The sequence below is a fragment of the Chaetodon trifascialis genome, chromosome 6, assembly GCF_039877785.1.
Source record: "Chaetodon trifascialis isolate fChaTrf1 chromosome 6, fChaTrf1.hap1, whole genome shotgun sequence".
Classification (NCBI taxonomy): Eukaryota; Metazoa; Chordata; class Actinopteri; order Chaetodontiformes; family Chaetodontidae; genus Chaetodon; species Chaetodon trifascialis.
In genome coordinates this window covers 21,705,957-21,733,889 of record NC_092061.1, presented here as the reverse complement: position 1 = coordinate 21,733,889, position 27,933 = coordinate 21,705,957, and the positions used below count along the sequence as shown (strand labels likewise).

Here is a 27,933-nt window from a genome sequence, read left to right as displayed (position 1 = left end):
ATTGACACTGCTGTCATGCCTGTGCAGTAAATACAGTCTGGCAGTCTGTTAGCTTAGCACAAAGACTGGAATCAAGGGGAAAAAAGCTAAGAAAATCCACCTACCAGCTCACTCTCACTAATTAATTTGGGCTTTTTGAAGTCGGGTTGTGTGGGGCACAATAGTCAGTGTATTAGCTGCTCACCTTGTGCCCCATGCACCTGAACTGAGTCCTGAACAGAGGCCCAGATTCAACGTACCTTCCCCTCTCTCTCCCCCCTTTCCTCTCACTCTCTATGAGCTGTTCTATCAAAGTCAAGGCTGCAGAAGTCCCACAAAAATCTTTTTAAAACAAAAAGTTAGTGTATTACTACAGTAGAATGTGGTCAGGTTGAGAAAATGTAGTGCCAAAGGGAAAGGCTGTCTGACAGCAATGTAAAGCGCTGAAAGTACATACAGTGTAACGCTTTGCTCTGCCTCTGTGCCAGTCCTACTCTCTAACTCTCAAACTGGGGGTGTGCAGACCACCATCTACCGGAGGGAATACACTGACCATTGATAAGTACCTCATTCAACCCCATCTCAAATATCCTGAAGTATCCCTTTAAACTGTACAAAAACATAAAAATGACGGCATGCCATTTTTCCTGGGAGGTTTTGAGCCACATTAGTTTTTAAGTGAGTTTTAGAGGTGCTGGTAGATGGATTCTGGTTGGATAGAGATCTGTTTCCCCGTTTTCAGTCTTTATGCTGAGCTAACCCGCTGCTGACAGATCCATACAGACATGAGAGTGGTACCCATCTTCTCCTGTAACTTCCTGCCAGAAAGCGAAAATGTGTATTTTCACAAAACACTGAACTTTCATCAGAGAGGAGGTATCTGTTTTCTCCTGGAATAAGACTGCCAGCATTATCTGAAATTGATGCAGCCACACGTTTCAAACACGTTGGGACAGGAGCAGCAAAAGACTGGGAAAGATGTGGAATGTTCCAAAAACATCTGTTTGGAACATTCCACAGGTAAACAGGTTGATTGGTAACAGGTGATAGAGTCATGATTGGGTAAGAAAGGGGCATCCTGGAAAGACTCAGTCATTCACAAGCAAGGATGGAGTGAGGTTCACCACTATGTGAACACATGATTGGATAAACTACTATATTAATACAGCTTACTGTGTATTAATGACAGTCCATCATGCTTTGTGTCTTTTCCCTGGCAGGTTTCGGTGCTCCTTATGGTTACAGCCCTGCAGGCGCCCTCCCTCCCTACGGTAAACTCATGCTCATTCTATCTCATCAGTAATCCATCACATTTGATTTGTTCGTCACTACATCCCAACATTTGAGTTCTTTCTTTTTCTTTGCTCTTCTTCAGGTTTTCCCTCCAGAATGCCCTCAGTAGTTGTCCCAGTCATCAGACTACCCACAACATACCCCGTCACCCACCTCTACCCCTATTAGGACCCTCCCTCACCCCACCTCACCTCACCTCACCTCACCTTACACACTAGGAAATCACTTGTTAGTTACGTCCTGACATTTTACTGTCTGTTCATGACAAGCTTCAAAAACCAGCACTGGAATCCACAAACATTCGACCAGTATCCCCAGTCAGCTTCAGATCAGCCAGTGCCGTTGTTGTACAGCACGTTCCCGCTGTGCTGCACTAGAGACCAGCTAGATTAAATTGGCCCTTAGAAATTTGTGTGGCAGGTTTATTACTATGTGTGTAAACACAGAGTTTGACAAATAAGCTCTTTGATCATCAAACCATTATGCAATGAAAATGTGAGCTCAGCATTTATGGAGCTGCAGTGTGTATAAACACGACACAGGAGGGAGCTAAACAAATTAGCCGCCCACCATTGGAAACACGACCATTAACCAGAGTAAGTGAACTAAATAAACACTGCATGTCATTGCACGGACCTACAAAATAGTAGCTGCTCAAGACAACTGAAAACTCAAAATCCTCTGTAGAGGAACTAACCCAACATCAACCAAGGCAAAGCAAAGCAAACATACTGTACAGTCACTGCTGGGAGCTTAAAAATCATACTTAAGCAGAGCAACTCCTGAATATCTGATATTGGAAGCTAAATACATAACCATAGAAAGGAATAAAACATGTCTGTTAGGAGCTAAAGAAACAGTTCTCCCACACTTTTTAGTTACTTAATATTCACCGTGACGAAAGAACTACAGCCACCAAACAAATCGACTGGTCCGCTACTGCGAGGAGTTAATATCCACTGTCAGGAAGCAAACATCCTCTGTTCAACTTACAGTTCCCACACAGCCGATGTGTCGCTCCCAAGAAAACGTTTAGTTTCTTAATGTCCTACAGTGTTAACATTTGAAACTTTGATGGAGGTTTTCAAATGAAGCTTCAGATGTCTCTGCATATTTTACAAAATTAATGACAAAATCCTAAATTAGAAAAATTTAAAGAAGTGATTCCTCAGATTGAATGAATTAGCCTTTTTTTTATTATTACGTCAGCTGTCCGTAATGAATGTAAATCATCAGTTTTGTCAACATACCGTAAATACATATAGATAAACTGCACATACATTTATGTATTTGGAGCCCTGATACAGCCACCTCGGACTGTAGTTACGTCTTGCACAATGTCTGATTGATGTCTGATGTGATTTGTTGCATGTCACGAATAATAACACTGTAGGGAACTAAACATCGTCTGTGTGGGAACTAAATCAGTGAACCTTATAACAAACTAAAACCTGTGACTGTCAGGAAACAAATACAAAAACTGACTGAATGCACTGACCACGAGATATCCAGTATGAGAAGCTTAAGAAATACACTGTAACTGCAGCTGTAAGGAAGTAAAGAAAGAGCAACAGCAGCAGATACACAGAAGGAAAGGTGACAAGTTGACTAAATGCAATTGATCAGAGAGCTTCTTTGTCAAAAGGTGAATTATTCCTTTGAGAATCTCTCGTGGTGCGAACGCTGTTTTGTATTTTACTTTCTCTCCGTTTTCCATTGATGTTTGAGTTTCTGTGGAGAGAAAAAAACAGGTTTACATTAATCGGTTGCACTGAGAGCCCTTTTTCCTATTGTTTGGATGTTAGTCCAGGTTTACAGTTCTGTGTTGAGTTCAGCTGTTGAGCCATTTTGTGTCGAGTTAAAATACTTTCTTTTCAGAGAGATTTTATTTTGACCTGTTTATAGGTTATTCTCTGTTTAAATAAATGAATATTTTGTCAACAGCTGACTAACTTGTGGTTCGTAAAAGCTTTTTCGTGATTCATACACATTTTACCCACACAGCCAGGTAAGATTCACAGTTACTCTGTGTATATGTACTCTCTTTGGGTATATGTACTTTTACATCAGTAGACTCTATGAAGTTCTTTATATACAGCCAGCAGGTGAGGTTTGGGAGTGCTGCAGTGAAAAGTCAAGAAATGCAAAGAAGATCAGGTTAGCCAAGGAAAAAAAGCAAAGAGTAGAGTTAAAGAGTTAAGTTATCACCCACACGGTTGTAAACAGCCATCACAGTGTTCAGACCCCAATTTTGACCCACTGTTCTTACTGTACTGTAATAGTGTGCACACAGTTTTCCTGCACGCTGACAGATTGTTAGAGACATTTCAGGTGCTTTCTAGTTGGTCTCCAAAAAAAGGGAAAAAGCTCTGACTTTTCAGTGATGTTGCCATGAACCCAGACATAAGCAATTATTTTGAGTACAAAGTTCTAATAATGTGCGAAACCCCTCTCCTGAACAGCGATTTTCCAATCATACTTTAACTGCAACTTGGCACAGCAGCTCTGTGAACCTCTGGCTTTCTCCACATGTTGAAGCCTTTAGCGTGGAGCCAGAGGAATACAAGAGTTTGAGGTGTGGTGCAAGTTTTTTTGCCTTTCTAAAGGCAAAAATGTGAAGCAAGGGATGGATTCAACAGTGTGCTTATCTGCTCCAGTGTATTCAGAATGATTAGCATGCTCAGATAACTGGTTTACAGGAGTAATCAAGCACTTCTTCCACAGTCATAGATCATCAACTGGTGAGGATGACTTCTTGCCTGGGACATGCAGCTTTAGCCTCGGGTATCATATACAATATTGTATTCAAGCACATACTGTATTTACATATTACACATATATTCACAAGAGTTTTGTTTTAAAAAGGGACAGCTCGAACGGAGACAGCATTTTCTAAAATGACCTAATGTTAGCCAATTAGCCAGCTAGCTGCAGTTCATAAAATCTGCCTGTGACAGCAGGCAAAATCAGTAGCCAGCCAGTAATGAGTCTGCTTCAGGCTCAAATCAAGGACCCATTGTTTCAAAAGTTACAATGAATGTTCCTCCATTGTCAGAGTAAAACCACACACAGTGTCAGTTGATACAAATGACGGCCAAAACCCAAGTTGTAATAAACTGGATTTAAAGCTGCTTCAGGCGGTGTCGCACACCAACAGCTCCTATCAGCACTTTGTTATAATTGCTTTACAGATCTGAACACCCAGAATTCAGCTGTACTTTTGTAGAGAGAAATAACTTTGTAGTCTTTGATATCAGGGTCAATAAATGTGACACGCTGCTGTGGATCTTCTTATTTCCCCTGAGCTCGAAGAGTTCTGGGAGCTGCTAGAGAAGTTCAGCCTCCTGAGAACAGCTACAACAACAACAGCTATGACACCGTCTGTAAGCTGCTTTGAATTTGAAACTTTGTCCTCAAACTAGTTTTCAGTGATCATACAGCTCCAACATCCATTCATATTTATCCTTCAGAGTTAAGGAGGCAGAGGACCTGTATTATGTGCTGAGGATTGTTTCTCTTCCTGTTAACCCCGGTTGCTCATGTCTCCTGTCTTTAGGCGGCCTGTACCTCGACAGTGCCTATTACCATCCGCACACCATAGCCACACCTATTATCATCCACCTGGGCCCTCAGGATCTTTTCTGACCCCGCCGATGTACCAAGAGCAGCCTTGGCAACAGCCTCGACCTCTTGTTTAATCCCTCACCCTTATTAAACTCTGTCAGCGCCTCTCAATTACTGCAGCGCTGCTCCACCTGGTTTCTCCCTCCACACGAGACACAGCAGCAGTATTGAAAGCAATATGGAGGAGAGAACACCTCGGGCAAGACTCTGTCAAGTCCAGGCCGGTTAGTTGTGAAGAAGAGGCCACAGCTGAGACTTTGTTTGACCCAGCTCACTCAGAAAATGTCAATAAAACACAAAGCAATACTTCTTCTGCCTTCGGGAATCTCAACGTGTTCCAAAGGAACTTAACTGGAGTCTGAAACTGCTTTTCAGTCGAGCAACAATGTGACCTACTATATGTAAAAACGATATTTACTATCTGTATATATGGATGTATGTGAGTTTTCAATATATAAATATATATATAAACATGTTAATATGTTCAAATATGTAAAACCCAACAAAGGGTAAAGAAACATATTTATAATATATCTCTGAATGTAAATACTGACTGAAGTAGCTTTGTATTTAAAGCACTCTCAGATATGCTATCTATAAATATTAAGAGTTAAATACATTTTACAACATGTGCACTGTATTAGTATGTTGATGGTATATAATCCCTATTTAAACATGATTACACAGTAGACTCAGTAGTAATGTTCCATCAAAGCATCAAGAGAAGTATCACAAACAATGTGACCATGCCATGTTTTAATGATTTATTGTCCAACTAGTAAGCCATTAGGTTGAATTTGTATCTGTTGTAAGCGATCTTGCTGTTACACATCTGTTGGGTTTTTGGTTTAAAACAATGGTTCCCAAAACTGGGGCAGGGGCACCCACAGGGGGTCGCAGGACAAGTCTTAGGGGATGATTGACAGAAGAAGAACAGAGAAAATATATTTCTACACAAATTCTAATTTAAACTTTTGACAGACTATTCAACAGGTAACAGAGGTCACCAGTAGACTTTTCTTTATTTTAAAGGCTCTCAAACCAAAACGTGGTTGTAGATGATCCTTAAAGACAACGTTCAGGATTTTAAAACTTTTCATCTTTTATGCTGTGAAGCAGTTTGAATGTCAGAATGAGTGTCAGTTTTTGGCTTATCCAAAACTTCAACATATGGTCACAACAGTCCTGAATTTCTAAAATTATCACAGAGCAGTTCTGCACATTGTGTTTGCAGTATTGGCCACAGTAAACTAATACGCCCAGTGAGATGAAAGGGATGCATAGCTCTGTATAAACTGATAAAATCAGCATATTTACACTCTGTCCGTGCACAGTGGTCATTTTTTACATCGTTAGCAAGTAAAAATGAGAAGGAAATATTTAGACTACAGGTTTCAGTTGTGCCTCTGCAGACATCTACTGTACACAGAGCTACATTGGTTTGTTAGCATTCAAGAACTACAGCTCCCATGATGCTTTGAGCCCACTTAGTATGTTATTACTAATGTGAGCTGTAGTTAAGTTTGCAGTTAAGTCGTAGTTGACAAGGTTTTTCCTCTCTGCTATAGTAATACCAATAGATACCCATTTATTGGAGACTCTGAAGAGAAAACCTCAGGATCATGTTTCAGGCTGGAGAAAGAATCCAGTGTTGAGGACTATGAGTTTGCAATGTTTTCAGATTTTCCCAGTTGTTGCTAAGAGGCACCTGATGCTGATTGAATTAAACCTCTGAAAATGTAATGAATATTTTTAAAGCATGTTTGGAAAAAAAATATGGAACTCTTCTTCAGGATAACTGAACAAAATGAATCTTAATTGCCATGAAACAGGTGAAAAGCAGTTTAGTAAAGTGAGCTCCAAAGCCAGCCCCCAGCAGCACATCACTGTGCATCACTGAGAGCAGCCGCTGACAGCACTGGATTCACACTGAGGGAAAAAGCATTTGATTCAAAGCAATGATGAAGTTTTCTGAAGTGGTTCCAGATGAAGATGTTTTTGCTGCAGCCTGACTGGAAAGCACAAATGTCTGAAACAATATTGAACTCAGGAACATTAAAACCATGAAAAGACCACAGGAATGCAAAGTTAGTCTAATTATGTGACACATGCACAGATGAAAATGAAAGAGGACTGTAACACAGCGTCTGTGCTGCAGACGGCTCCACGCTCACACAGAATGTGAATGTCACTTTAAACGTTTATGTAATATTCTGTACTTTAAGGTGTCGATGGATCTCTGGTAGAATGTGAAACTAAATATTACTTCTGCAGAAGATGAACAACATTAAGGGCCAAAAATCACAAAGGTGAAAGTCTTCAGTGAGTGAGGAGTGTTGCTTTAGAGCAGGTGCACTGTGCTCTCCTTGTTTGTTTGCTTTCATTTTCATTTGAGAACTTAATTCTAAAACTTAATTATTCATTTGTGATCACGGTCCTGGCCCCTGATGTATGGAAGTTCATTAATGACAAACGTACTTCCCTTTCTAAAGTTTTTATTTTGTGCTCATCTTAGAACCTGCTCTCACCAACTTCTCATCAGAGAGATTAAGAATATGAAAGAGGCGTCAACAGGAAACCAGTGCAAACACTGACAGAGCACAATGGGAAGCAGCCTGCGAGTGTCCATGTGAGGGAGGCGCTGTGAATATGTTTATATTATAGTCATGGTTGCGTTCATGTGTACATCACTGTAGAGCTGCCGCTGATAAAAGGTGGGCTCATTTTAAAGCTACTGTGTTTACTGCAGTGCAGCTTAACTTCTAATCATCATTTATTAATTGATTTTTGTTTGTCTTTATAATCCACTTCATCTGCAAAGGAACTGCTGACTGTAGCTTTAAAATAAATGTAGTGGAGGAAAAATACTATTTTTGCCTCTAAATTTTAATGGATGTATAAAGTAGCATATAATGGAAATGCAAGTACTTGGTTTGTACATAAGTACAGCAGTTGTAAATGTACTTAGTTACAATCCAGCCATGGCTGCAGAATTATGTCCAAAATTGCCATTAAGATGCACTGCTGATTGTTTTGCCAGCTGTGGCCTAATATACAACCAGTGACATGAATTCACCTCTGAAAAATATCTACCACTATCCAGATCTCTGTATTAACTCAAGATATTGTACATGTTACCACATTAATGTTCACGTCCCAACTTGTAAACACCGTTGTATATCTTTTTATTGTGATTTTTCTGTAAGCTTCGACACATCTGACTTCCCCCTCCACTCATGTTTTTTTCTCCTTGTTCCTACAGTTGAATGTTTGAGCTTCACTGTGCAGAATAATGAATATCCAGTTTGACACTAGAAGGGCGTTTTTCTCTGTGCTCACTGAAAATCCCCTTTTAAAGAGGCGGGCCTATGAGCACGATTTGTGACATCACATAAGTGTGATGTGTGCACACACACTGAGACTGGGCTGTTCAGTGAAGTTGGAGATATCATCTGTGAGGTAGCTGAACTTTTGAAATGGCACATATTTGCATAATCATAGATTCATGTTTTTTTTTTTAATAATGGAGAAGGAGCAGATGATTTTAAGGATTTAACAAGATAATAGAACATTTAGTGAAAAAAACATCAGAAACACACCATTGATCAAAGTACAGTGTTTTATATATATATCTTAAAACATGGAGGGGATCTTAAAAAAAAACGGAAATACCAGAAATGGGAACCAATATGGATGCCTCACATCTCCAAAGCCCATGTCCAGGTTAATGAAGCCCAGATTTTATGGATACACTCAAATTTATTTTGAAACTCATCCATCATACGTCCATCCTGTTTGCCAGTTAACGTTTGATTGATGGAAACATGAGAATCTTTCTCTGTTCCATCCATCCCATATGATGTGATCACGGTTATTTCATGTCATGCAACCTTCTCCCAACTCCTCAAATCTAAAGACACAACTCCCCTGGCAGCTCGATTACATTCACTCTTTCTCGAAGCTTGTTCAGTCTTCGTTTGATCCTAAATCTTCACTGACTGACACCGCTCACACTTGTTTTGGTCTCATTCGACTGTGCCGTTTCTGAGCTTCCATACAAACAGTTCTGTGCAGCTCCAGCAGTTATTCTGATTCATCTGTTTTTGAGTTTGATTCTGGCCACAAAACCAGGAATCTCTTCTTCCCTGTGTGAAATCTGAAATGTTTTTCCGATTTGAGAAATGTGTGTGATGTTTGTTCCTCGGCTCTTCCTCATCAGGCCGGGGTTTCCTTCTAATTACATCAGAGTGAACAAAAAGAGTGAAGGAAATGTCCGACTCCACACTGCGAGAATCAAATAAGAGCCCAAAACAAGACATTTAACCAGCTGTTTCTATGAAAGGCTCTAACACTTAATGAGAAAAATGTGTAGGAAGGGTGTTTGTAACTCTGCAGGAAGCTTATTTGGTGTCCAGTATCCCACTGACGCTCCCCACATCTCACCTCGGTGCTGCCGACATGCACAGCAGTGCGAACATTACAGCACAGCAGACTAAAAACAGACATACACATTTTCTTTTTCCTCCGGATCAACAGTAACACTTACTGTCCAGATAACATCCAGATTAATGTCGTCACAGAGCATCATAGAGCAGACACTCCCTCAGTCAAAGTGTTGATGTTTTGTCTGTTGGTTTGTGATTCAGAAATTAATTTTAATCCAATAAATAAACTTTCACTTCTCCTATGGCTGTGACTCCTCAAGCCTCAGTTTTCCTTCTGTCTGTCTATCTTTTTTTACAGGCCTTGAGTCACATCTAGCTCACAAATGTCTGAATAACACAAAAACAAATTTGTAGCTTTGAAACACAGCGAGGCTCTGGCCAGTGTTGCTACATTAAATTAACACATGCTTCATGAAAAAGGAACAAAGTTTGCATCCTGTATTATACAAAATATGGGGGTCAAACAGCTCTTGTTCCACTAAATGTTTTTATCTATTTTAGCTGAAGAATTTTTTATTTATTTTTATTTTTTTTTTCTGTTGAATGTGTAAGCTGATGTGTAGCAGTTTTTCATTCTGGTCCATGCTGCTTAAGTAGACACTTGGCTTGTAGTCATCCACCTTCACCTTGGCATAAAGACAGGAAGCAGGTGGAAACACCTGGTCAAGAACAAACTTAACAAAGCTCACCTTCCAGCACCTCTAAAACTCACTAATTAAAATGTTGTATAGTTTTTGAATTGGTGTTTTTACCATTTGGTTTTCTCAATTACTTTCGGTTAATTACTTCACGGAAGAAGAACAGCCTGGAGGCTTCAGCGCCTTGTGTGCTCTCTTAGCCTTCTACCAGTGAAGTGTGTATTAAGATGTGTAACTTGTCATTGGTGTGATTCCACCTGTAAAGTCTTTACATACTGTATATTTGATGTTGCTTTACATGTCTTGGAGCCCGCAGCTGGCTCACTCAGTCTAACATGAAGTCTTGAAACTGCTAGCTTTGTTCAGTCTACTTACCAGCATTTCTAAAGTTCTCTCATTTACATGTTCTGTTTCATTTCTTGAATGTATATAATATGACAATTTGCTGTTTTACTATTTCTACTTCTTTGCCAGGACCAGTAGCTTTCTGGATTATGTTTACGTTTACACAGAGCCAAGCTAGACCAGCCTGTTGTCTGTCTTCGGAGGTGAAAGTCGTGTTTGTTTGACCTATCCATCCACCCCACCTTCCTCCATTGGCAGACTGTCTAGCTCTTTATACCACGTCACCTTGCTCTGAACGTCTAATTGCTGCAGATGGGTTTACAATGGATCCGAGGAGGCTTGAATCAAGGGCAGCTAGACTCGGTTGTAGAAGCTTGAAAACGTTTCACCTCTCATTCGAGAGGCTTCTTCAGTTCTTTCTGGCTGGTGGGGAGTCGCAGGTATTTAACCTGTGAGTTGTTGTCACACTCGGGCGTGGCTGGTCATTAAGGTTGGACCTCTGTCAAGGGATGTTTCTCTATTTTTACACAAGGAGCCTCCTTCACTGCTCTTTCAAACCATCTGTCCCTGAGCCATGTGTCTGTTTAATGGCTGTGCAGCTTCTCCAGTGTAAAGGCTGTGCAACTAGATTGTTTTCCTCGTGTTTGGGTGTGTGGTCTTCTGGTGGACCACTTTCTGTCTTAGTGTGTTGCTGGGTTTGAAAAACATGGTGATGTGGTGTTTGTTGAAAAGCCTCCAGAGTTTCTCAGATACTCCAGACACACATGGAATAACAATGTTGTTGTGATTCTTCTTGTCTTCACCTCCTGCGGTGTTGGTGTTCCTCCTGGATCTTGAGGCTGTTTTCACAGGTCCTGTTCGAGTATCCACAAGCTTTTATTGTGTCCCTCAGATGTCTGTGCTTGTTCTCTTGGGCCTGGGTTAGCTTATGCTGTGATGTCAGATGAGAGAGCGTAGAAAAAATGAGAGAGTTGGTTAGATTTTGGTTGGAACATGCTGATTTCCCTACACGAGAGTGCCAAATGCACTTTTGCTCGTCATGGTCAGGCTGCCTTGACACACCAGTGGCACACATTGGCACAGGTGGGATCAGAGTGAATCATACATTATGAGTGGATGCATTAGAGGCTGTGACAACCACAGCTAAATCACATTTTCTACAGAGGAAACTTCTTGTTGCCTGGGACCTGCAGAGCTTCCTCTCTGGTTAGTTTAACTCACATTTCTGGACACGTCGAAAATGGACAGCCAGCATGTTTCCCTGTGTGATTTTATGAATCATTACAATGATCCATACAATAACCAGTTAGATGTCACTTTTAAATATGAACTACTTTTTGCATGTTTCTTTCCTTAAATTATTTTTAGAGTTTAGAGTCACCAAGACACCAAACTGTCACAGGTAAGGAAATAACCTCAGTGCACCCGACACCAAAAAAAGAGCCTCGAGATTCAGTTTCAACAAAATAAGAAGACACAGGGATTACAGGATAAAATCCCCTGATAGTAAACTACAGCATGAATAAATATTGAAGGTGTAGAAATGTGCTATTTTATGTTTATATCTGCATTGTGATTTTGCAGTCATATCAGTGAAAACTGTTTGTTTTTTCCTCCAGATTTAACATATTTTCCAGACTTAAACCAAACCAGAGATGCATTCACAAGCCCTTGAACAGAAACTTGAGCTGATGAAACACTCCCCATCGTAACTCATAGTCTACATAGGAGCAAATGTTTTACACAGTTATGGATGGACAGGTGAAGATGATGGGTCGACACAACAAAAAAAGACTACCTAAACTGGAGACTCCTGTATCTTCTACACTTGCGATCAGATAAATTTATTCAGAACAAAGTTTGGGCTGGCAGACCTGAAATAACCTGATGGAAGTCATGAATACATTTCTGTCATTGCAAATGCAATGCTTGAAATGCAGACTGACACAAATCAGTGCTGAAAGTGGAGCATGTGGACAGTGTGCACACAGTGTCACTGTTTCCATCCAGTCTGCTGCTTCTTTAAACCCCTGGCATCAGAAGAAAGTGCCCTGCAGCTGACCCACGATGGCACCTGGCAGCAGGGTGGCATCAGATCTCACTGGGCCGGCAAATGATGAACCAACATCATCCTTCACCACAAACAAAACTGTGACAGCGGACAAAGAATTCTTTCCAAGTGTCTTATTTCAAGCAGCATCTTCTTGATCCAGCCATCGTTCTGAAGTCTGAGGAACATGAAGGTCTCTCACTGCGCTGGTAGAGTTGTTCTGTTGTGTTTTGGAAATAACTGAGACATTATGACGCCTCTGCATTAGATTGCATTAGTGATGAGGATGTTTTGTGTTTGCTTTTTGTGAGGAAGAAGCATGCGAGTGCTGACAGCGAGGATGGTATCAGATGGAGGTCCAGATCCTGCTGGTATTTTTAGCTGCGAGAGAGAAGCCAGAAGGTGTTGGATTACGCAATGTGGGCACATGCCGCCCTCACTGGTGGCAGTTTGTCATCTTATATCAGCACTCAGGATCATGATGCAAAGCAGCGTCGACGCACTTCTGCTGCAGTTTATTCACCTTCTCCACCAACGTAAACACCTATGACACCAGCTCAGAGGACAAAGGACAGTCGCTCTGTGGAGATGGAGACTTCCATCCATCCATCCATTATCTATACCGCCTATCCCTTTCGGGGTTGCGGGGGGCTGGAGCCTATCCCAGCTACAATGGGCGAGAGGCGGGGTACACCCTGAACCGGTCGCCAGCCGATTGCAGGGCCACATGAAAGGACAAACAAACATTCACACTCACACTCACACCTACGGACAATTTAGAGTCATCAATCAACCTAATGAGCATGTTTTTGGTCTGTGGGAGGAAGCCGGAGTACCCGGAGAGAACCCACGCATGCACGGGAAGAACATGCAAACTTCACACAGAAAGGCCCTGCCTGACCCGGGGATCGAACCGGCAACCTTCTTGCTGTGAGGCACGCGCACTACCTGCTGCGCCACCGTGCAGCCCGAGATGGAGACTTGTGAGGGAAAAAAATGCCAGAACTGTTCACATTGATATTAGAAGATTTGATCATTAGCAGCAGTTCTACTAGTTTTTGCATAACATTGTTTACTGATTTATATTTGATCACATTTAAACTTTTAATATTACAAAATTGTTAACACTATTGACTCCATATTGTAATAATGTCACCTCTTTTCAGGATTGTTTATCCACATGTATCAGTGTTTGTGATGATGTGCAATCCTGTGCAATAAATGAGTGATGATGATTTTACTGTTTATCGCTCCACCAAAATGTAGATTTTTTTTCCAACATTTAAGTTCAGATTTTAACATAAGCTTGATTAAAAAAAAGGCTTGATTACATTTCTTAACTTAGATTTTATGCTTTCCTGATCTGGTCTTATATTGGTGATACAATAAGAGAGACAAAATACAGAGTTGTTACAAAGGAACCACTGTTACCTTGAAATTAAAGTTAAGTGGAAAACAGCTGGAAAATACACAATAAAGTTAAACAACCTTAAAAATGTGGAGACCAGAGCACTGACTGATGCTGCATGGTAACAGGTTGGTCGTCTTGAAAATGTTTGAAAGTTATTAGATATGATATACCACAGACTGAAACTTTAGTCTAAACAGAGACAACTGTCAGCACAATCAGTAAGAGGTTGAGGTTGTTTGGAGGTTTTACAGTTTGTTATTCTTTCGCTGCTGAGCTGCAGGTAACTGATCCGTTCATCCCTCGTCCCATCTGAGCTTCAACAAATCCATAAACTCACACAGGGTCTGAAATGCAGGCTGCACGCACTGCGGGAGTCTTCATGTGTGACCAGAGCGCCCTCTGCTGGCAAGGTTTCCTCTGAGGCTCATGGTTTTCTTGAAAGTTGATATCAGCAGGGATGTTTTTTTTAGACTTAGGCTGCTGATATCCAGTTTTGTTGGCATTCTTTTTATTTTACTATTTTTTTATTAACAAGTAAGAAAGAAAGCAGGACAATAAACAGAGAAGACCAGTATGAGTGAGTTTAGATGAGGAAGAAGCAAGAAGAGAAGCAAGAAAAGTCTGAAAGACAGAAATGATGAAAGGAGGAGTATGCGAAGGACTGAAGGAAAAGGGAGGAAGCACCCAGCGAAATAACAGCAAAAGAAAATGCATTGAGGCTGCAAAGGGGGGTGGGGGGGGATGAGATGGATGGAAAATAGAGAATGGAGGAGAAGATGGGAGAAAGAAGGAAAAGAGAAAGAAAAACAGAAAAAAGATGAAAGAGTGACAGGACGAGGTCAGCATTTTTTTATTTTATTTTATTTTTTTTAAAGCTCATGCTATTAGATGTTTGGAGAAAAGACTCCTCATTATCATTTCAGCAGATGTTAAATTGAACCAGCAGATGGCAGCAAACCTCCCAGTCAGTTTGGCTGAACTGAGATCAGCTGCAGCGGAAACACTGGCTACTTTGTCTCTTCTGCTGCCAAAGTGAACAAAACACCTTATTGTCTGTATCGAATCTTTGACTTCGTGCAGGCCGTTATCACACGGTGTCTTTATTTCTCTCTGATCACGACCTCAGTGAAGCGCCGAAGTCTTCAGGCTGCTCTGCACAGATTTCCAAGAAGGTACAGAGTGATTTAACCATCTGCAGCAAACAAAAGCTCAGTGTGTTCATCACGAGGAAGCTCTGAGGTTCGTTCAGACCAATAAATAAATAAAATAAAACATCAAGTTTTTCCCATAATTCTCATATTACTCTCATTTAACATCTGTCACAACAAGGGCAAATTTAAAATGAGCTTTGAGGATTATTGACTGAGGAGCTGAGAGGATGGGCAGACAAGCTACATGTAATTACGACATACCAAAATGACAGCATAAACAGCAAGAGATCTTTGTGACTTATCGTCGTAGATTTCCATTTAATAAAAGTGGAGCCTGAATGTGAATCTGTCAGAGCGAGTGGTGACAGACAATCAGACTGCTTTCTAAAATGTTGCCAATGTGGATTTCATCTAAAAGATAAGACACTCTGAAAGCTGAAATATTTCAATTCTGAAATGAGAGATACTCATAGATCGACTGTAACTTGGCCTTTGTTGTCTTAAAAAGCATTTAAAAAACAAAGATAAGCTTAAAAAAAAATCATCTGGCTGCAGTGATGTAGTGAAGTACTCCAGGGTCTGCCAGTCCAGTGTGACATCACTGTGACACCACATCCAAAATGGGGTGAAATCGACTTGAAGAGGACAGTGAAACACAGCTTACCGGCCTGAATTTTAGGAATAACACACCACTGCATGTTCAGTCTGAAGCAGTGTGTTAAACTGAGATGGTCTTGGAAGAAAAGGACAGACTGGCTCACTGTTAAGGCAAAGCTTGCAGAGTCTGACATGAGACTTTACATGTCAAATACACGAAAGTCACAACATAACACTTATTTATCTGAGAGCAACAAGGAAGTGACTCCACATAATGTTTTGGTGTTTAAACCTGAATTAGAGCTGAAATTATTGGTCAGTTAACCTTTCGTTATACTGTATGTTCATTGTGAATTTTTTTTTTTTTAATTGATTAATTTTCTAAGTTTCCTGCTTTATTTTGTCACACACTGTAGCAAATGTAATCTCTTCGCTTCTCAAGCTGTTTCAGGAATTAACATACATCACACTATTTCAGCCTGATAACTTGATTAATGAACAATTTGGCAGAATAATCCAAGCAGAAATAAAGAGCTGATGAAACCTAAGTCACATGTGAGGGTGAAGTTTAGCATGAGAGCTGAAGCCTCATTGTGGTTCTGGTTGGTGTTTTGCTGCTGCACCTGCAGATCATGAGACAGACTGATAACAGAGCTGCTGTCTCTCTCCTCAACATTGGGCTGTATTGTAGCGAAGCAGCCAGAGGCTAATCAATCCAGACGGGTCCAAAATCCTCCAGACTTCCTCCACCCCCACCCCCGACAATCCCCAGAGGATTGGAAACAGGACAGTTTCCATTATTATCTTGTTGACTCTAAAACCTCTCCTGAGCTATTAAAAAATCCACGAAAAAGACCACAAACGAGTCACTGATAATACACAGAAAAAAAGGATGTAGAAATTATGAAAACACTCGGTGGTATGAGGAGTTACTCCAGACTGTAACATGTTTCAGGCTGGCTAAAATATGATCATTAACTGAGCTCATCTCTGACATTTAGATATTTTACATACACTTTTAATCAATGACTCTGACTGTGGAGAAATGCTATTTCAAAGCTCTCAGTATGCTCAACTTTTGCTAAATTGTTAGCTGTTAGCAGCTGGTGGGTAGCAGCATCCCTAACCCTGCAATATTTTTTGGCAGCTAATGGAGCTAACAGCTAATGGAGCTAACACAACCAACAGAGCTAACAGCTACTAAAGCTAATAGAGCCAACAGAGCTAATAGAGCTAATAGCACTAATGGCTATTGGTGCTAATATAGCCAACAGAGCTAACAGCCAGCGGAGCTAAACACACAGCAGGACTGATGGTTTCTATTAGAGGAACATGTCTTCAATGGTGAACTGCAGTTTAATGTGACAACAGTAAGTTCACAGTATGTAGTGAAGTACTTCAGCACACTACAGTTTGGAGGTAAAACAAACTTGAATGCTAATACTAACTAATAAATACAGTTGATGATAACAAATTAAAGATGAATTCTTTTTCAGGACGGTGAAGGGACGGTGGTGACAGAAGACATCAGAAGATGTCGTCTTGGTCTGTGAGAAATTATGTCAGGTATTTTTCAGCTTTTAAATGCAGCTATTAAAATAACTTCGCAACGCAATCATCATACCAATTAAAGTGGATGTTGTTTGTTACAGCCTCTTTTGGCATCATTTTGGAGGAAGTAAAAACAGCGGTTTGATGTTTGACAGTGTTATTTTTGTCAGTCCTGCAGGAAATGGAAAGGAAATTAGAGTGTAATTTGAGAAGCACTTCACAGCTGAAGTAAAGTCCATGTGTGTAAAGAGACAAAATTAACCACATTAAAAATACATTTCATACTATTCAACCTCTATTTCCTCTCCAGCAGCGAGAAGGCTTCAACCGTCTGAAATATTAAAGCAACCTCTATATGCTCTATACAGACTTGTGAGGTACTTCCACACTTGCTCAAAGATTAATTACAAAAATGGGAAAAAGAGAACAGAAGTTATCTGAGGCCCCAGTAGACAAACAGGCAACAGTTCTAAAAGAAATGAGTTATCTGTATTTAACTAAATGAAAATATCCATCATTCAAGGAAAGGGAGTAAGAGCCAGAAAGAAAAAGTACATTGATTAAACCACTCGTGTTATTACTGTTGAGTGTGGATTTGCTTCATTTCAGAGACAAATGAAAAGCAACAAGCTGGCAACATCATCTCAGACTTGACTTTTCACTGTCCAGAGACGCTTCCATTAGTTAGTGATCCTGAAAATACTAAATATACAAAAAAAAAAAAAATTAAATAAATACATTAACAAATTAACTCTAACTGTACAAGTTACTAAGGAGCAAAAACAATTAGTTTCTCACTCGGTGAAGGTGGACAGTCTCATTTAGGTACAGTAGGAGTAGCCTGTTCATTTGAGCCTGCAAGTGATCTGCACCCATCTTCCACCTGTCAGAGGATTGTACCCTGATTTGGGACACAAAATTGTTTTTTACTTATCCAGAGTCAACCAAAATATTCACAAATCTTACCTGTGATGTAGCAAAACTCAATATTTTATAGTCAATTAAAAGCTGAATTGTATGGTGAAATAACACAGAGTTGACTGGCAGAAACACAGAGATATACATAGATTTGATTAGACTGAGATACAGATTTAGAGATTTGTGCACTTATTGTCAATATCAATTAATCTAATGATGAATCAGAAAATAGGGATTAGCACAATTTCCTTAAACCCAATGTGATGTGAATCTAATCTCTGTTTTCTTCGAAGTGTCTAAAACCCAAAGACATTCAGTTTACCATCTCATATGATCTTTTTAAGCAAGTAAATGTTCATTACGTTAAATTTTATTGAGACACAGATTGATATGTGAGATATGAGATGTGTAGTTTTCAATGTGCACAACCCTGAGCAGGGCTGTGACTATCATTATCTATTCATCTGATGATTATTTTCTTGGTTAACTGATCAATCATGTGTTACACAAATGGCATTCACAATTACTCAGAGCCACCAGAGAAGTCTTCAGTGATCTTGTTTTGTCTGACCAACTGTCTGAAAGCTAAGATTTTTGATTTACTGTCACATATGGCAAAGAAAGGCAGTGAATTCTCACACTTGAGAAGGTGGAACCAGCTAATGTTTTGGCTTAAACAACGACTATTAATATAATCAAATCAAAGACCAAAATAGATAATCTAATTAATTAATCTTTGCAACTTTGATCCTGAGGACAGTAATTTCCAGTGGTCACAGTATGTGAGAAAATTCTGCCCCACCAATTGTCTGCTTTTGGCTCGTATGTCTGAGGGCCAAAGCAAATGAGAGAAGCAACAGAAAACAGAGCTAATTTGATAAAACCTAAGTTAATTATTTTGTCTAACCAGCCTTCCAAGTTCAAAATAGACAAATGACCTTTAAATGTCAAAACAACACAATTTAGATTTTTTTGCGATCCAAACTTGCTTGTTATGCTGCAGTGCTACCAAAACACTGCAGTTCTACACATTGATGATTGCTTCCCAAGTTTATTTCGGATATTCAACCTTATGAAGAAGTTTAATTCAAAGATTTTGCTGTTCAAACGAGTTTACAAAGCTATGGCTGTCATGTCTCCAAAATATGAATCATTAGAAAAGGAGCCTTGATGTAAGACCGGTGCCATCGCATTTTTTATAATCCCAGTGGATCTGAAAGAAATTCAGGAAGAATCGTTAACCCATGAAGTAGCCCTTAAATTGAGCAAAAAAAAAAAGTTGTTTTGCTGAAAAAATCTATTGTCTGCATTGTCACATTACTGTATTCATGGATCAGTAGAGTCAATTTTCAAGAGGTCTGCAAAGCTGAATAGCATAGCCTCCCATCCTGTAGGGGGCGCAACTACTCAGAGGAAGTCCGGTAGATTCACTGTGGAGTCTCCTCTCAAGACACCCCATTAGCAGACCGAGGACGGACAATGCTGGGGTGATGATTGTAGCAGCTGGAAGTAAAGCTGACTACCTGCCTCCCACACAAACTCAACCATCTCCACCCTTCACACACACAAAGTCTTAGCCCTGAAACAAACAGTTAACTTTGTGGGTACAAGGATATACACTGCACACTGCATGTTCTCCATAGTGGTCCATAGATTACGTTCTTGCTGTTTTCAATGATTAATTAGCTGCTGGTTCCATTATTGATGCTGTGTTTGTGTGCAGCATGGAGGTCTCGCTGAATAATGGATTAAGCCCAGACTCTGCTGCCGCTTTTGGGAGGAGCAGAGGAAGAAGTGGAGAGCAAGGGAGCACGATGGTAGGAAACAAATTAGGACGGAAGGAATTGACAAAGGAGAGGTCATGGTCCTCGATATGTTCTTTGCAAAAGTCGAATGTGAGAACAAAAACATTTTTTGTTTTAATTGTTCGATATTTTGTGAGTTCTGTGCATTTTGATGCCTTCCAGGTTTTCCCTCGTTGCCCAGTTTTCCTGCCCCTGTTGCCGCCTATTTCCTTTGGTGAATGTTGGATAATAGTTGGATAACATAACTGTGATATTTATATCTCAAGACAGCAATCTGGTTAAATAAAGGTCAATTTTCTGTTGACATGATGGTATTATTAATAAACTCAGCAGGCTGCTCATTTGGAGCAAACAGTTTGTGCAGAGTCTGACCTTCAAATTATGTCATTTTAACCACCTTCTTCATATAACACGTTTAAACTTTAGAGAACTTAAGGTGTGTCGAGCTCAAACAAAGGAAATATCTGAGGTACCTTTAAACTTTGGTTCAAAGTTTTGAATAAAGTTTTTTTATATAATATTCAATTTTCTTTGAGACGCATAGAATAGTCTAATGGCATTCTAACCGAGCGTCCTGGGTTCACCTGATATAAACTCATATTTTAGCCCAACCATCGCTAGAAATGCCTATTGCTCTGTCAGAACATATCGTGACATGGCAAATACAGCAGTCAATGAGGGTATAAAATGGGCCAGTCAGTGAAGTAGGTCTTTTGGTGCGATGGAAGATGGCGGTAATGGCATTGGCTAGAATTGGAGTGCAAAATTGAAAATGAGGACACATGAGGCAAAGGAAAAGAAGCAGCTCCTCAAGTGAATCCAGTCAGAAAATGAGAAAAGGGAAGACTTATCTTAAGGGGATGACATGACCAGACAGGATTTTCAAGGATCCACGTGTGGTTATAGTTATCATTGAATGTGTATCAAAAAGACAGAGCCCTGGAGATTACTGTTAGAGATTACCTGTGTGACTTACTTCCCACTTGGATCAGAACCAAGGACGAAGGGAGTGAAGAGTGGTGCGCCAGTGTCACTGAGGCTGAGTCACTTCTGGATATTGCAGGTGTGTATGACGCAGGAAGACTGTCCAGACTCCAAGAAGGGGAGAAGGAGGACAGTAAGTCGATGTGTTTGACTCTTGTCGGGGAGTTGTTGGAGAGAGAGTGCCCTGAGTGTGTGTGTTACAAGGTGAGGCCATATGATAGAGTTCCTCTTAGATGTTTCTGCCGTCAGGAACATCGCTGCAGTGTGTAGAGGAGTCCGAAGATGTGGGGCGGATTTCTATGGGCAGGATTGCAAAGAAGACAAAGAGCAGGCACAGTGCCTGCACTGCAAACTATTTACTCGGGGTTCAGTAACCTTTCTTAAGAGCCTATACTCATAGAATCTGGGGTTACTGCACATAACTAATGTTTGCTTGGTTTAACCACAACCTGACCAGGCAAACTTTGACCGTAAAATGTCAGCCTGTTCATCTCTATTGCTGCTGCAGTGTTTTGGTGTGAGAATTGTTTGGACAGTGTGACACTGACGGTGAAAGCACAGCAAGTACCTGGTAACCCTGTGAATGCTGATATCAGCATGCTAACATGTTCACAATGGCAACGGTAACATACTGATGCCAAGCAGCCTATAATGTTCACCATCTTAGTTTAGCCTGTTGACATATTGAGGGGAACATAAATGGCTGACTCAAAATACAACTGTGAGGCTCATGATGGCACAAGAGAAAAAGTTAAGGGACCATCAAACTCACCATCAAGGCCTGACGCTGCTGCTCTGCTAACGTCCAGCTTTCGCTAAGCTATGGAAAGTTTAGTGAAATGTGGTGTCGCTTATGTGTTGCTTTAGTCCTTTATTATCAACATTAATAGTTATGATCCAGACAATACATTCACATATGTGACAATAATTTAAATAAAAACCTGTCTTTGGATATTGGTTTATTTTTACACATTCTGGCAGCTGACTGTTTGATGATTCTCAGCCATCAGAGGAGAAAAACGATGAAGGGTAACTTGGAAATGAAGCTTATTTGTTGAACATATGCTGTTGTCCAAAAGTCAGCATCATATCCTCATGTAAACTCTCAGCTGAAGTCCAGAAAGGAAAACAAACAGCAGAGCAGTTAATGCGGTTTCCCTGCAGAGCAGTGTGGCGTGAACTTGGACGGTGCTGAGTGTTATTACAGGATTTACTCAAATCAATTCAACGTGAAAACAGCTTTGTTAGTGTGACAGCTGTGGTGTGCTTCTGCCAAACCACACAACAATGTCATTTGTCAAGCTTGGCAGAAGGAATAAGTTTAACAGTGATGAAAAGACTGTCATTATTATCTGTGGAGAAACCCTAAAAGGGCAGTTATCTCAGCTTTTTTTGGCTCTGCTTACCCTGATTGTTCATTTGCACTGGTCATATCTTGGCAGTCTGGTCTCCCATCAGCTCAGTAAGTGTTTATCAGACGTCCACATGTAACTGTGCTGAGGCCAGATTGAGTATGTGTCTGTTTGTGAGCGTGCTGCAGTGCGATGCCTTGTTAATTATAAGGATTGGTGTGTCTTAACGGAAAACTGACATGTTATGTATGTTGAAAGGGTTATAGGTTGCTGTAATCACACCTAAATCAGTGGTAGAAGGCTGAAAAGCAGTTTTTTGCTGCTTTGTCACTTTTCAGATGTCTTTGAATTGTCTCAATACAGAGACATTTCCTGTCTGAACTTCTCACATGGTTTCAGTTAAAGTTAAAGGCCCATAGAGGTAGTATTACTATCCAATATTTCATTTAAAAAAAAAAAAAAGAAAAAAAAAGATTAGAGAAAAGTCCTGCCCAAAGTCCTCTTTTTGCACAGAAATGCATCTTCAAATGAAGCTCTAACTAAAAAGAGGCTTCAGTGGGCTTGAGTTATACAAACCAAACTGGTTTCATAACATTGGGCCCATTTAGTCTGTGAGTACTTTTACTTTGGAATTTAAAGTACATTTTTCTGATGATATTTCAATACTTTGAAGTGAAAATTTTGAATGCAGGACTTTTGTTTGTAACTGTGTATTTCTGAACTGTGGCATTGTTACTTTTACTTAGATGCGGGATCTGAATCTTCATCAACCACTGGAAATTTTTCCATGTTTAGTTTTTTTTAACATTGATTTCAGCTGAATTTGGCATCTTCCTCCAGCAGTTTGAATAAATGACTGAATTATATCTCCTTTCATGAAACACGTGCTTGTTCAACTCGTAGAAGACTGTTTAATGTATCTTTACACAGTATCTCTGACATCTCATACCCTCAGGTAAAGTTTGTACAGACAAATGTACTTTGGTTATTTTCATATTTTTGTTTCAGTCATACTCTCTCCAATGAGCTGATAAGATTCTACTCTTGAGCTATCATAACACGGCGGTTAAGATGAAAAATGCATTGCCATCGAGCTACAATGAAGAATTGTTTGTTTCTGGAAAGGCGACATGTAGGAGCATGTACAAGTTAGATAATATGCAGATGTGAGTGGAAAGCTGACAGGGAAGGGTGATGGAGAGACACTGTCTCTCTCATCCCTTAAAAGCTGCCATCATGTACACTCAAGCAGAGACACTTTGACATGCTAACAGCCTCCATACAAACTGCAAATCAAAAACCACTCAGATGTTTGGAACATTTTTTGAAACATTAACATTAAAGTTTCTACATTCACCCTTTACTTTTCCTAAAATGGCTTGTTAGGGTTGTTAACACGCCTCATTTAACCCGAGAGCCAGAGCCAGCTGCTGCTGCAGTGGGAAGCCTGAATGTTAAGAATGCTAACAGGCCACTTCAGGGGAACCGCTTTAAAATATCACTTTGCTTTATTGATTCAAACTTCACTTGCTCTTCTATCTTTCTCTTGTTTTTAACCCGCTTTGACAGGATTCATTGTGGATTTCACACACACCTGAGGCTTGTCCAATAAATCTGATTCTCATATAAAAGCGATAGCAGCAACAGACTTTTTATTAGAATCCAAAACTCACAACAGCAATGTGACTGTTGTTACTGGTAACTACAGTGCAGTTAATACTGAAACTGGGCCAGACGCTCTGATGATACTGATACCCTTGTGTGTAACTACAACCTTGATCCCTAAAAACTTGGGATGTTTTATAAAACATAAATAAACACAGGACCAGTACAATTGTAACATTGCAACAATTGGAACAATGCTGTAAATACACACATATCATGCGACTAATTAACTAATTCTAATCACATCCAAATATGAATTGCCTGCAATAAACTTCACTGGAAATATTAAGGAAAAATGTTCAAACTTTTCGCTTCAGGAGAACAAGCCATCATTTTGAACAAGCTGCCATTTTCATGATTTGCAAGTCAGGCTTTATGAAATATTTCCAATTTAGAAGTAGATAACAGACGCGTAGCTGAGATAACGAGTGACAGTTTTGTTTTTTTTATATAGTTCCTTGCTTCTTCAAAGAGCTTTTAGTGAGTTAAAGCGCCAAGGGATTTGATTGAGCCATTTGTTCTATATCTACTGTATATGTGGGTGCAGACGTTGGATGTACCGTGCAAAGTTATTCAAAGGGTAACATGCTCATCTTCATCCTGTAATAGTCCCTGCATTGTTTAACACTTCACCTCCTGTTAACTCTAATCAGACTAATGGCTGTCAGTCAAACAAGGGAGGTGACCAGGTCACAAACACCTCAGCCAATCTAAAAATAAAATGAATGAAATCTAGCAACGCCCCCAACAGAATTAACCCCATTACACAGTACAAACTAGTCATTCCTGTGCCTTTACCAATTGGTTTCAGTGCTGTGTGTGTGTGTGTGTGTGTGTGTGTGTGTGTGTGTGTGTGTGTGTGTGTGTGTGTGTGTGTGTGTGTGTGTGTGTGTGTGTGTGTGTGTGTGTGTGTGTGTGTGTGTGTGTGTGTGTGTGTGTTTTTACATGGATTCCTTTCACTCAGAGTAAATTGTCCAGTAATGTAATCTACATCAGAAAGTCCCTCCACAGTGAAGGAATCCACTCTGTCTCCTCTCAGACCTGGTCAGTGACTTCCTGCTGATGCAACATCTTCAGTGTGTCCCACCACAGCTCAGCAGACATGTATCTGCATCTGCCTTATATGTTCTCTTTGCACACCTCCTGGCATTCGGAGCATAGTATTAGTAGTAGTAATAATACTGTGTTGAGCATAAACACCTCTGTGCGCACTCTTAGCCCACACACCATCCACAGAGCCCACACTACACCACAGGTTCGTTATTATTAATAAACCGGAAAAGCAATGGTGTAACTTCATTATGCATGCAGTCAGAGACAGACCTCCTGGCAGACTTGCTGCAGTTTAGCCATACAAACAAAAAGACCAGCTAAGCTTATCTTAACAGATCTCAGCAACTGACATCTCATTTTTTGACACTGGTGAAATTAAGCCACCTTTATATTGCATACTTAAATGTATTGACCTGTAAATTAATGTATCATATTGAGCTCAATACAAATATTATTAGTACTTGGACAGATGGAAACTTTCTTAAAATTTCTTAATTTTCTTAAACAAACTAGTTAACATTGAGCACAGAGCTGAGAGAAAACACACATTATCCAAAGCAAAGTGGCAAACTGAGCATCCTCCTCAACATCCTTCTCTCAACAGCCACCTTTAGGGGCTTCAGAGCAGTCCCCAGCACAGAGCCAGCCTTCTCTATCAGCTCATTCACTTTCTCAGTTCAGCTTTGTTCAATTTTGTTTTCATGTGCAGGACACAAACAGTAAACAAAAGGAACTGAACATATTTGCTGTTTAACATGGAATCAGCTGATGTTCCTGACAGCCTACAGCATGAAACCATTGAGCTGCAAAGCAACAACCTGCTACTGAGAGCAGCTCAGTTCTGCTCAAGACTGACTGACCCAAACCTGGAAAAACAGCTCTGAATAGCTTCATCATCATCATCTGACATCAGATGCGTCACCAAAGAGAAGCAGTTTAAGTCATTGCAGAGGTTAGTGTGAAATATCTGTTCAATAATGTAGTATGGCCAGGGGAATCACCAAGAGGGGCCAGGGGGGGCAAGGCCACCCTGATACAATTGCTGCCCCCCCCAATTGAAACTGACGTAAATGAAAGCATCACAACCTTTCTGTCTGATTTACAGTTTGCTGCACAGCCTGTAAACTTTAACCCCTTTTTCTCAGCTTCACTGCTTCTGTTCCTGCTCTCTGCGTTTGGAGGGAAAAATGCTCTCAGTAAATATTTGTCATCTTACAGTGATGACATTCTCAACTTCAGTTTAAGAAAGTGTTGGGCCACTGAGAAAGACCCAGAGAGAGAGAGAGTGTACCGTATGTGAGGGGACGGAGAAGAATGACAGGAAGTGAGGATAATGAACAGAGAGGGAAGCTGAGGAATTTCAGCTTTCTGTATGAGAGGTTCCCACCGCAGACCTGCGGAGCTCCAGACCACACACTGCTAAAAATGTCAGGCTTCCTATTGTATTTAATCTACCAGCACACTGAGGAGAATCACAGCCGGTAACACTGCAGAAATCCTGTCAAATTCACATTGAATACAATGATTCTGTGTGATAATCTCAGATTAAGTGATCTAACTACAACGAACATATATGAAAATAGGAAGGCACAAAGTGTGTTTCTTCTTCTTCTCTGTTGAGTGATTTTAGTATGTCACATTCATGTGGTCATGGTTTCTGATTAATGGATGTTCAGGAGCTGCATTAACACTAGTGGCAAATACTTTTTGCAGCACAGTGTTCTTTGGCCATGATAATCATCAGTGTTTATATTGTCTCTATTTCTGGTTATCAGGGTCTCTCTCTCACACACACACACACACACAACACACAGACAAACACATTTTCAAGGACCCAGATTACATCATGCAGCTATTAGGGATTTCTATTTTTGTCAACTGCCACACAAAAACTGCAGAAGGTACAGAAAAGATGTGTGTGTGCACCAAGTTCAGACAAAGACCTGAAAGCAGAGACATTTTTTTAAGATGGTCACTTATCCACAAGTCCTCCAATGATATATGTAGTTTATAACTGTCCTCAGGAATGAAACATATAAGCATTTTTGATCTGATGGGGTAAAACTGTTATTAATCACCTCTGCAAAAATCTGTCTGCATGTACTGGATCTGTAGGGTAGCGCTTGTTGATAATGCATAGATGGAAATTTGTCATCATAATGTTTGTATACAGTGATTTTTTTAGTTGGTCAGCTCTGTGCACACGACATATCTTGCATCTGTCCATCTTGGGAGATTGCAAAGCTCCCTGAGGCAAAGAGTGAGTGTGATCTTGGGCTGTGTAAAGAAAATTGGCTTGACATTCTTTGGTCACTATTTTCCACATTCCATCCTGTTCATTTAAAGCACTGCACGGCTCCTTTTGCTAGATTCTCATTGCATAGTACCATGTTTACAGTTTGGAACAAAAATACCCCCCCAAAAAACCCAAAATATAATGTGAAAACCTAATTTGCCAACAACGTGAATCTGATAGCCCCTTGGTTAAGGGGACGATGGTGGTCAAGGTTTACGTAGTAGTCAGTGAAACTTCAGCTGTTACTTGAGCATAAATAAACATTGTTTGGGGGATTTGCTGAAACAGCCAATGCTGTCGACTTTCTTACAACCAAACATACAGGTATGTTTTTTATGCTGTGAAAGCTGGTCACAGTTTTAGCCCCCCCCCCCAAACTGAATGTTACCTCATATTTCTTTCTGCTTCTCAGAACTGTTTCCAGTACATAACTGTAGTCTTTATGTCGTTGGCATATCTGTGCATTTCCATTGTGCTGTGTCTCCTTACGTCTGCATGCCTGTGTGTGTGTGATTGCGGTCAGGTGAGTTGTCCTGGCTCCAGGCTCATTTCCTCGGCTCTAAGAATAACCAGCAGCATGAACAGGCTGTTTTCACTCCCCTCCTTCGCTCTGATTACAGATAGGACCTCCACCTTCTTATCGCTCAGTTTCCCAAACACCAACAATGCGGCCACTCACAAGACCACACTGCAAAAAAACCAGTCGGTTATTTTTATCTTGTTTCCATGCTTACACTGGATACAAGATCTAACAAGTGCTGCTGTCACACCGTTTC

At 40.3% G+C, this 27,933-nt stretch overlaps 1 protein-coding gene across 2 annotated transcripts in view; it reads left to right on the top strand.

Annotated features, from left to right (window-relative positions):
- LOC139332433 (spermatid perinuclear RNA-binding protein-like) overlaps window positions 1–9,585 on the top strand; it is a 76,224-nt gene extending 66,639 nt beyond the window's left edge. The window contains exons 17-18 of one of the 2 annotated variants that reach the window (XM_070964394.1): window positions 1,200–1,250; window positions 4,829–9,585. In XM_070964394.1, coding sequence (XP_070820495.1) covers window positions 1,200–1,250; window positions 4,829–4,917 — 140 coding nt within the window. In that variant the 3' untranslated portion in view covers window positions 4,918–9,585. Of the gene's footprint in view, window positions 1–1,199; window positions 1,251–1,354; window positions 1,582–4,828 lie in introns of those variants that run through there. The other variant, XM_070964395.1, reaches the window with a different exon arrangement.
- Window positions 9,586–27,933: the final 18,348 nt, after the last annotated feature.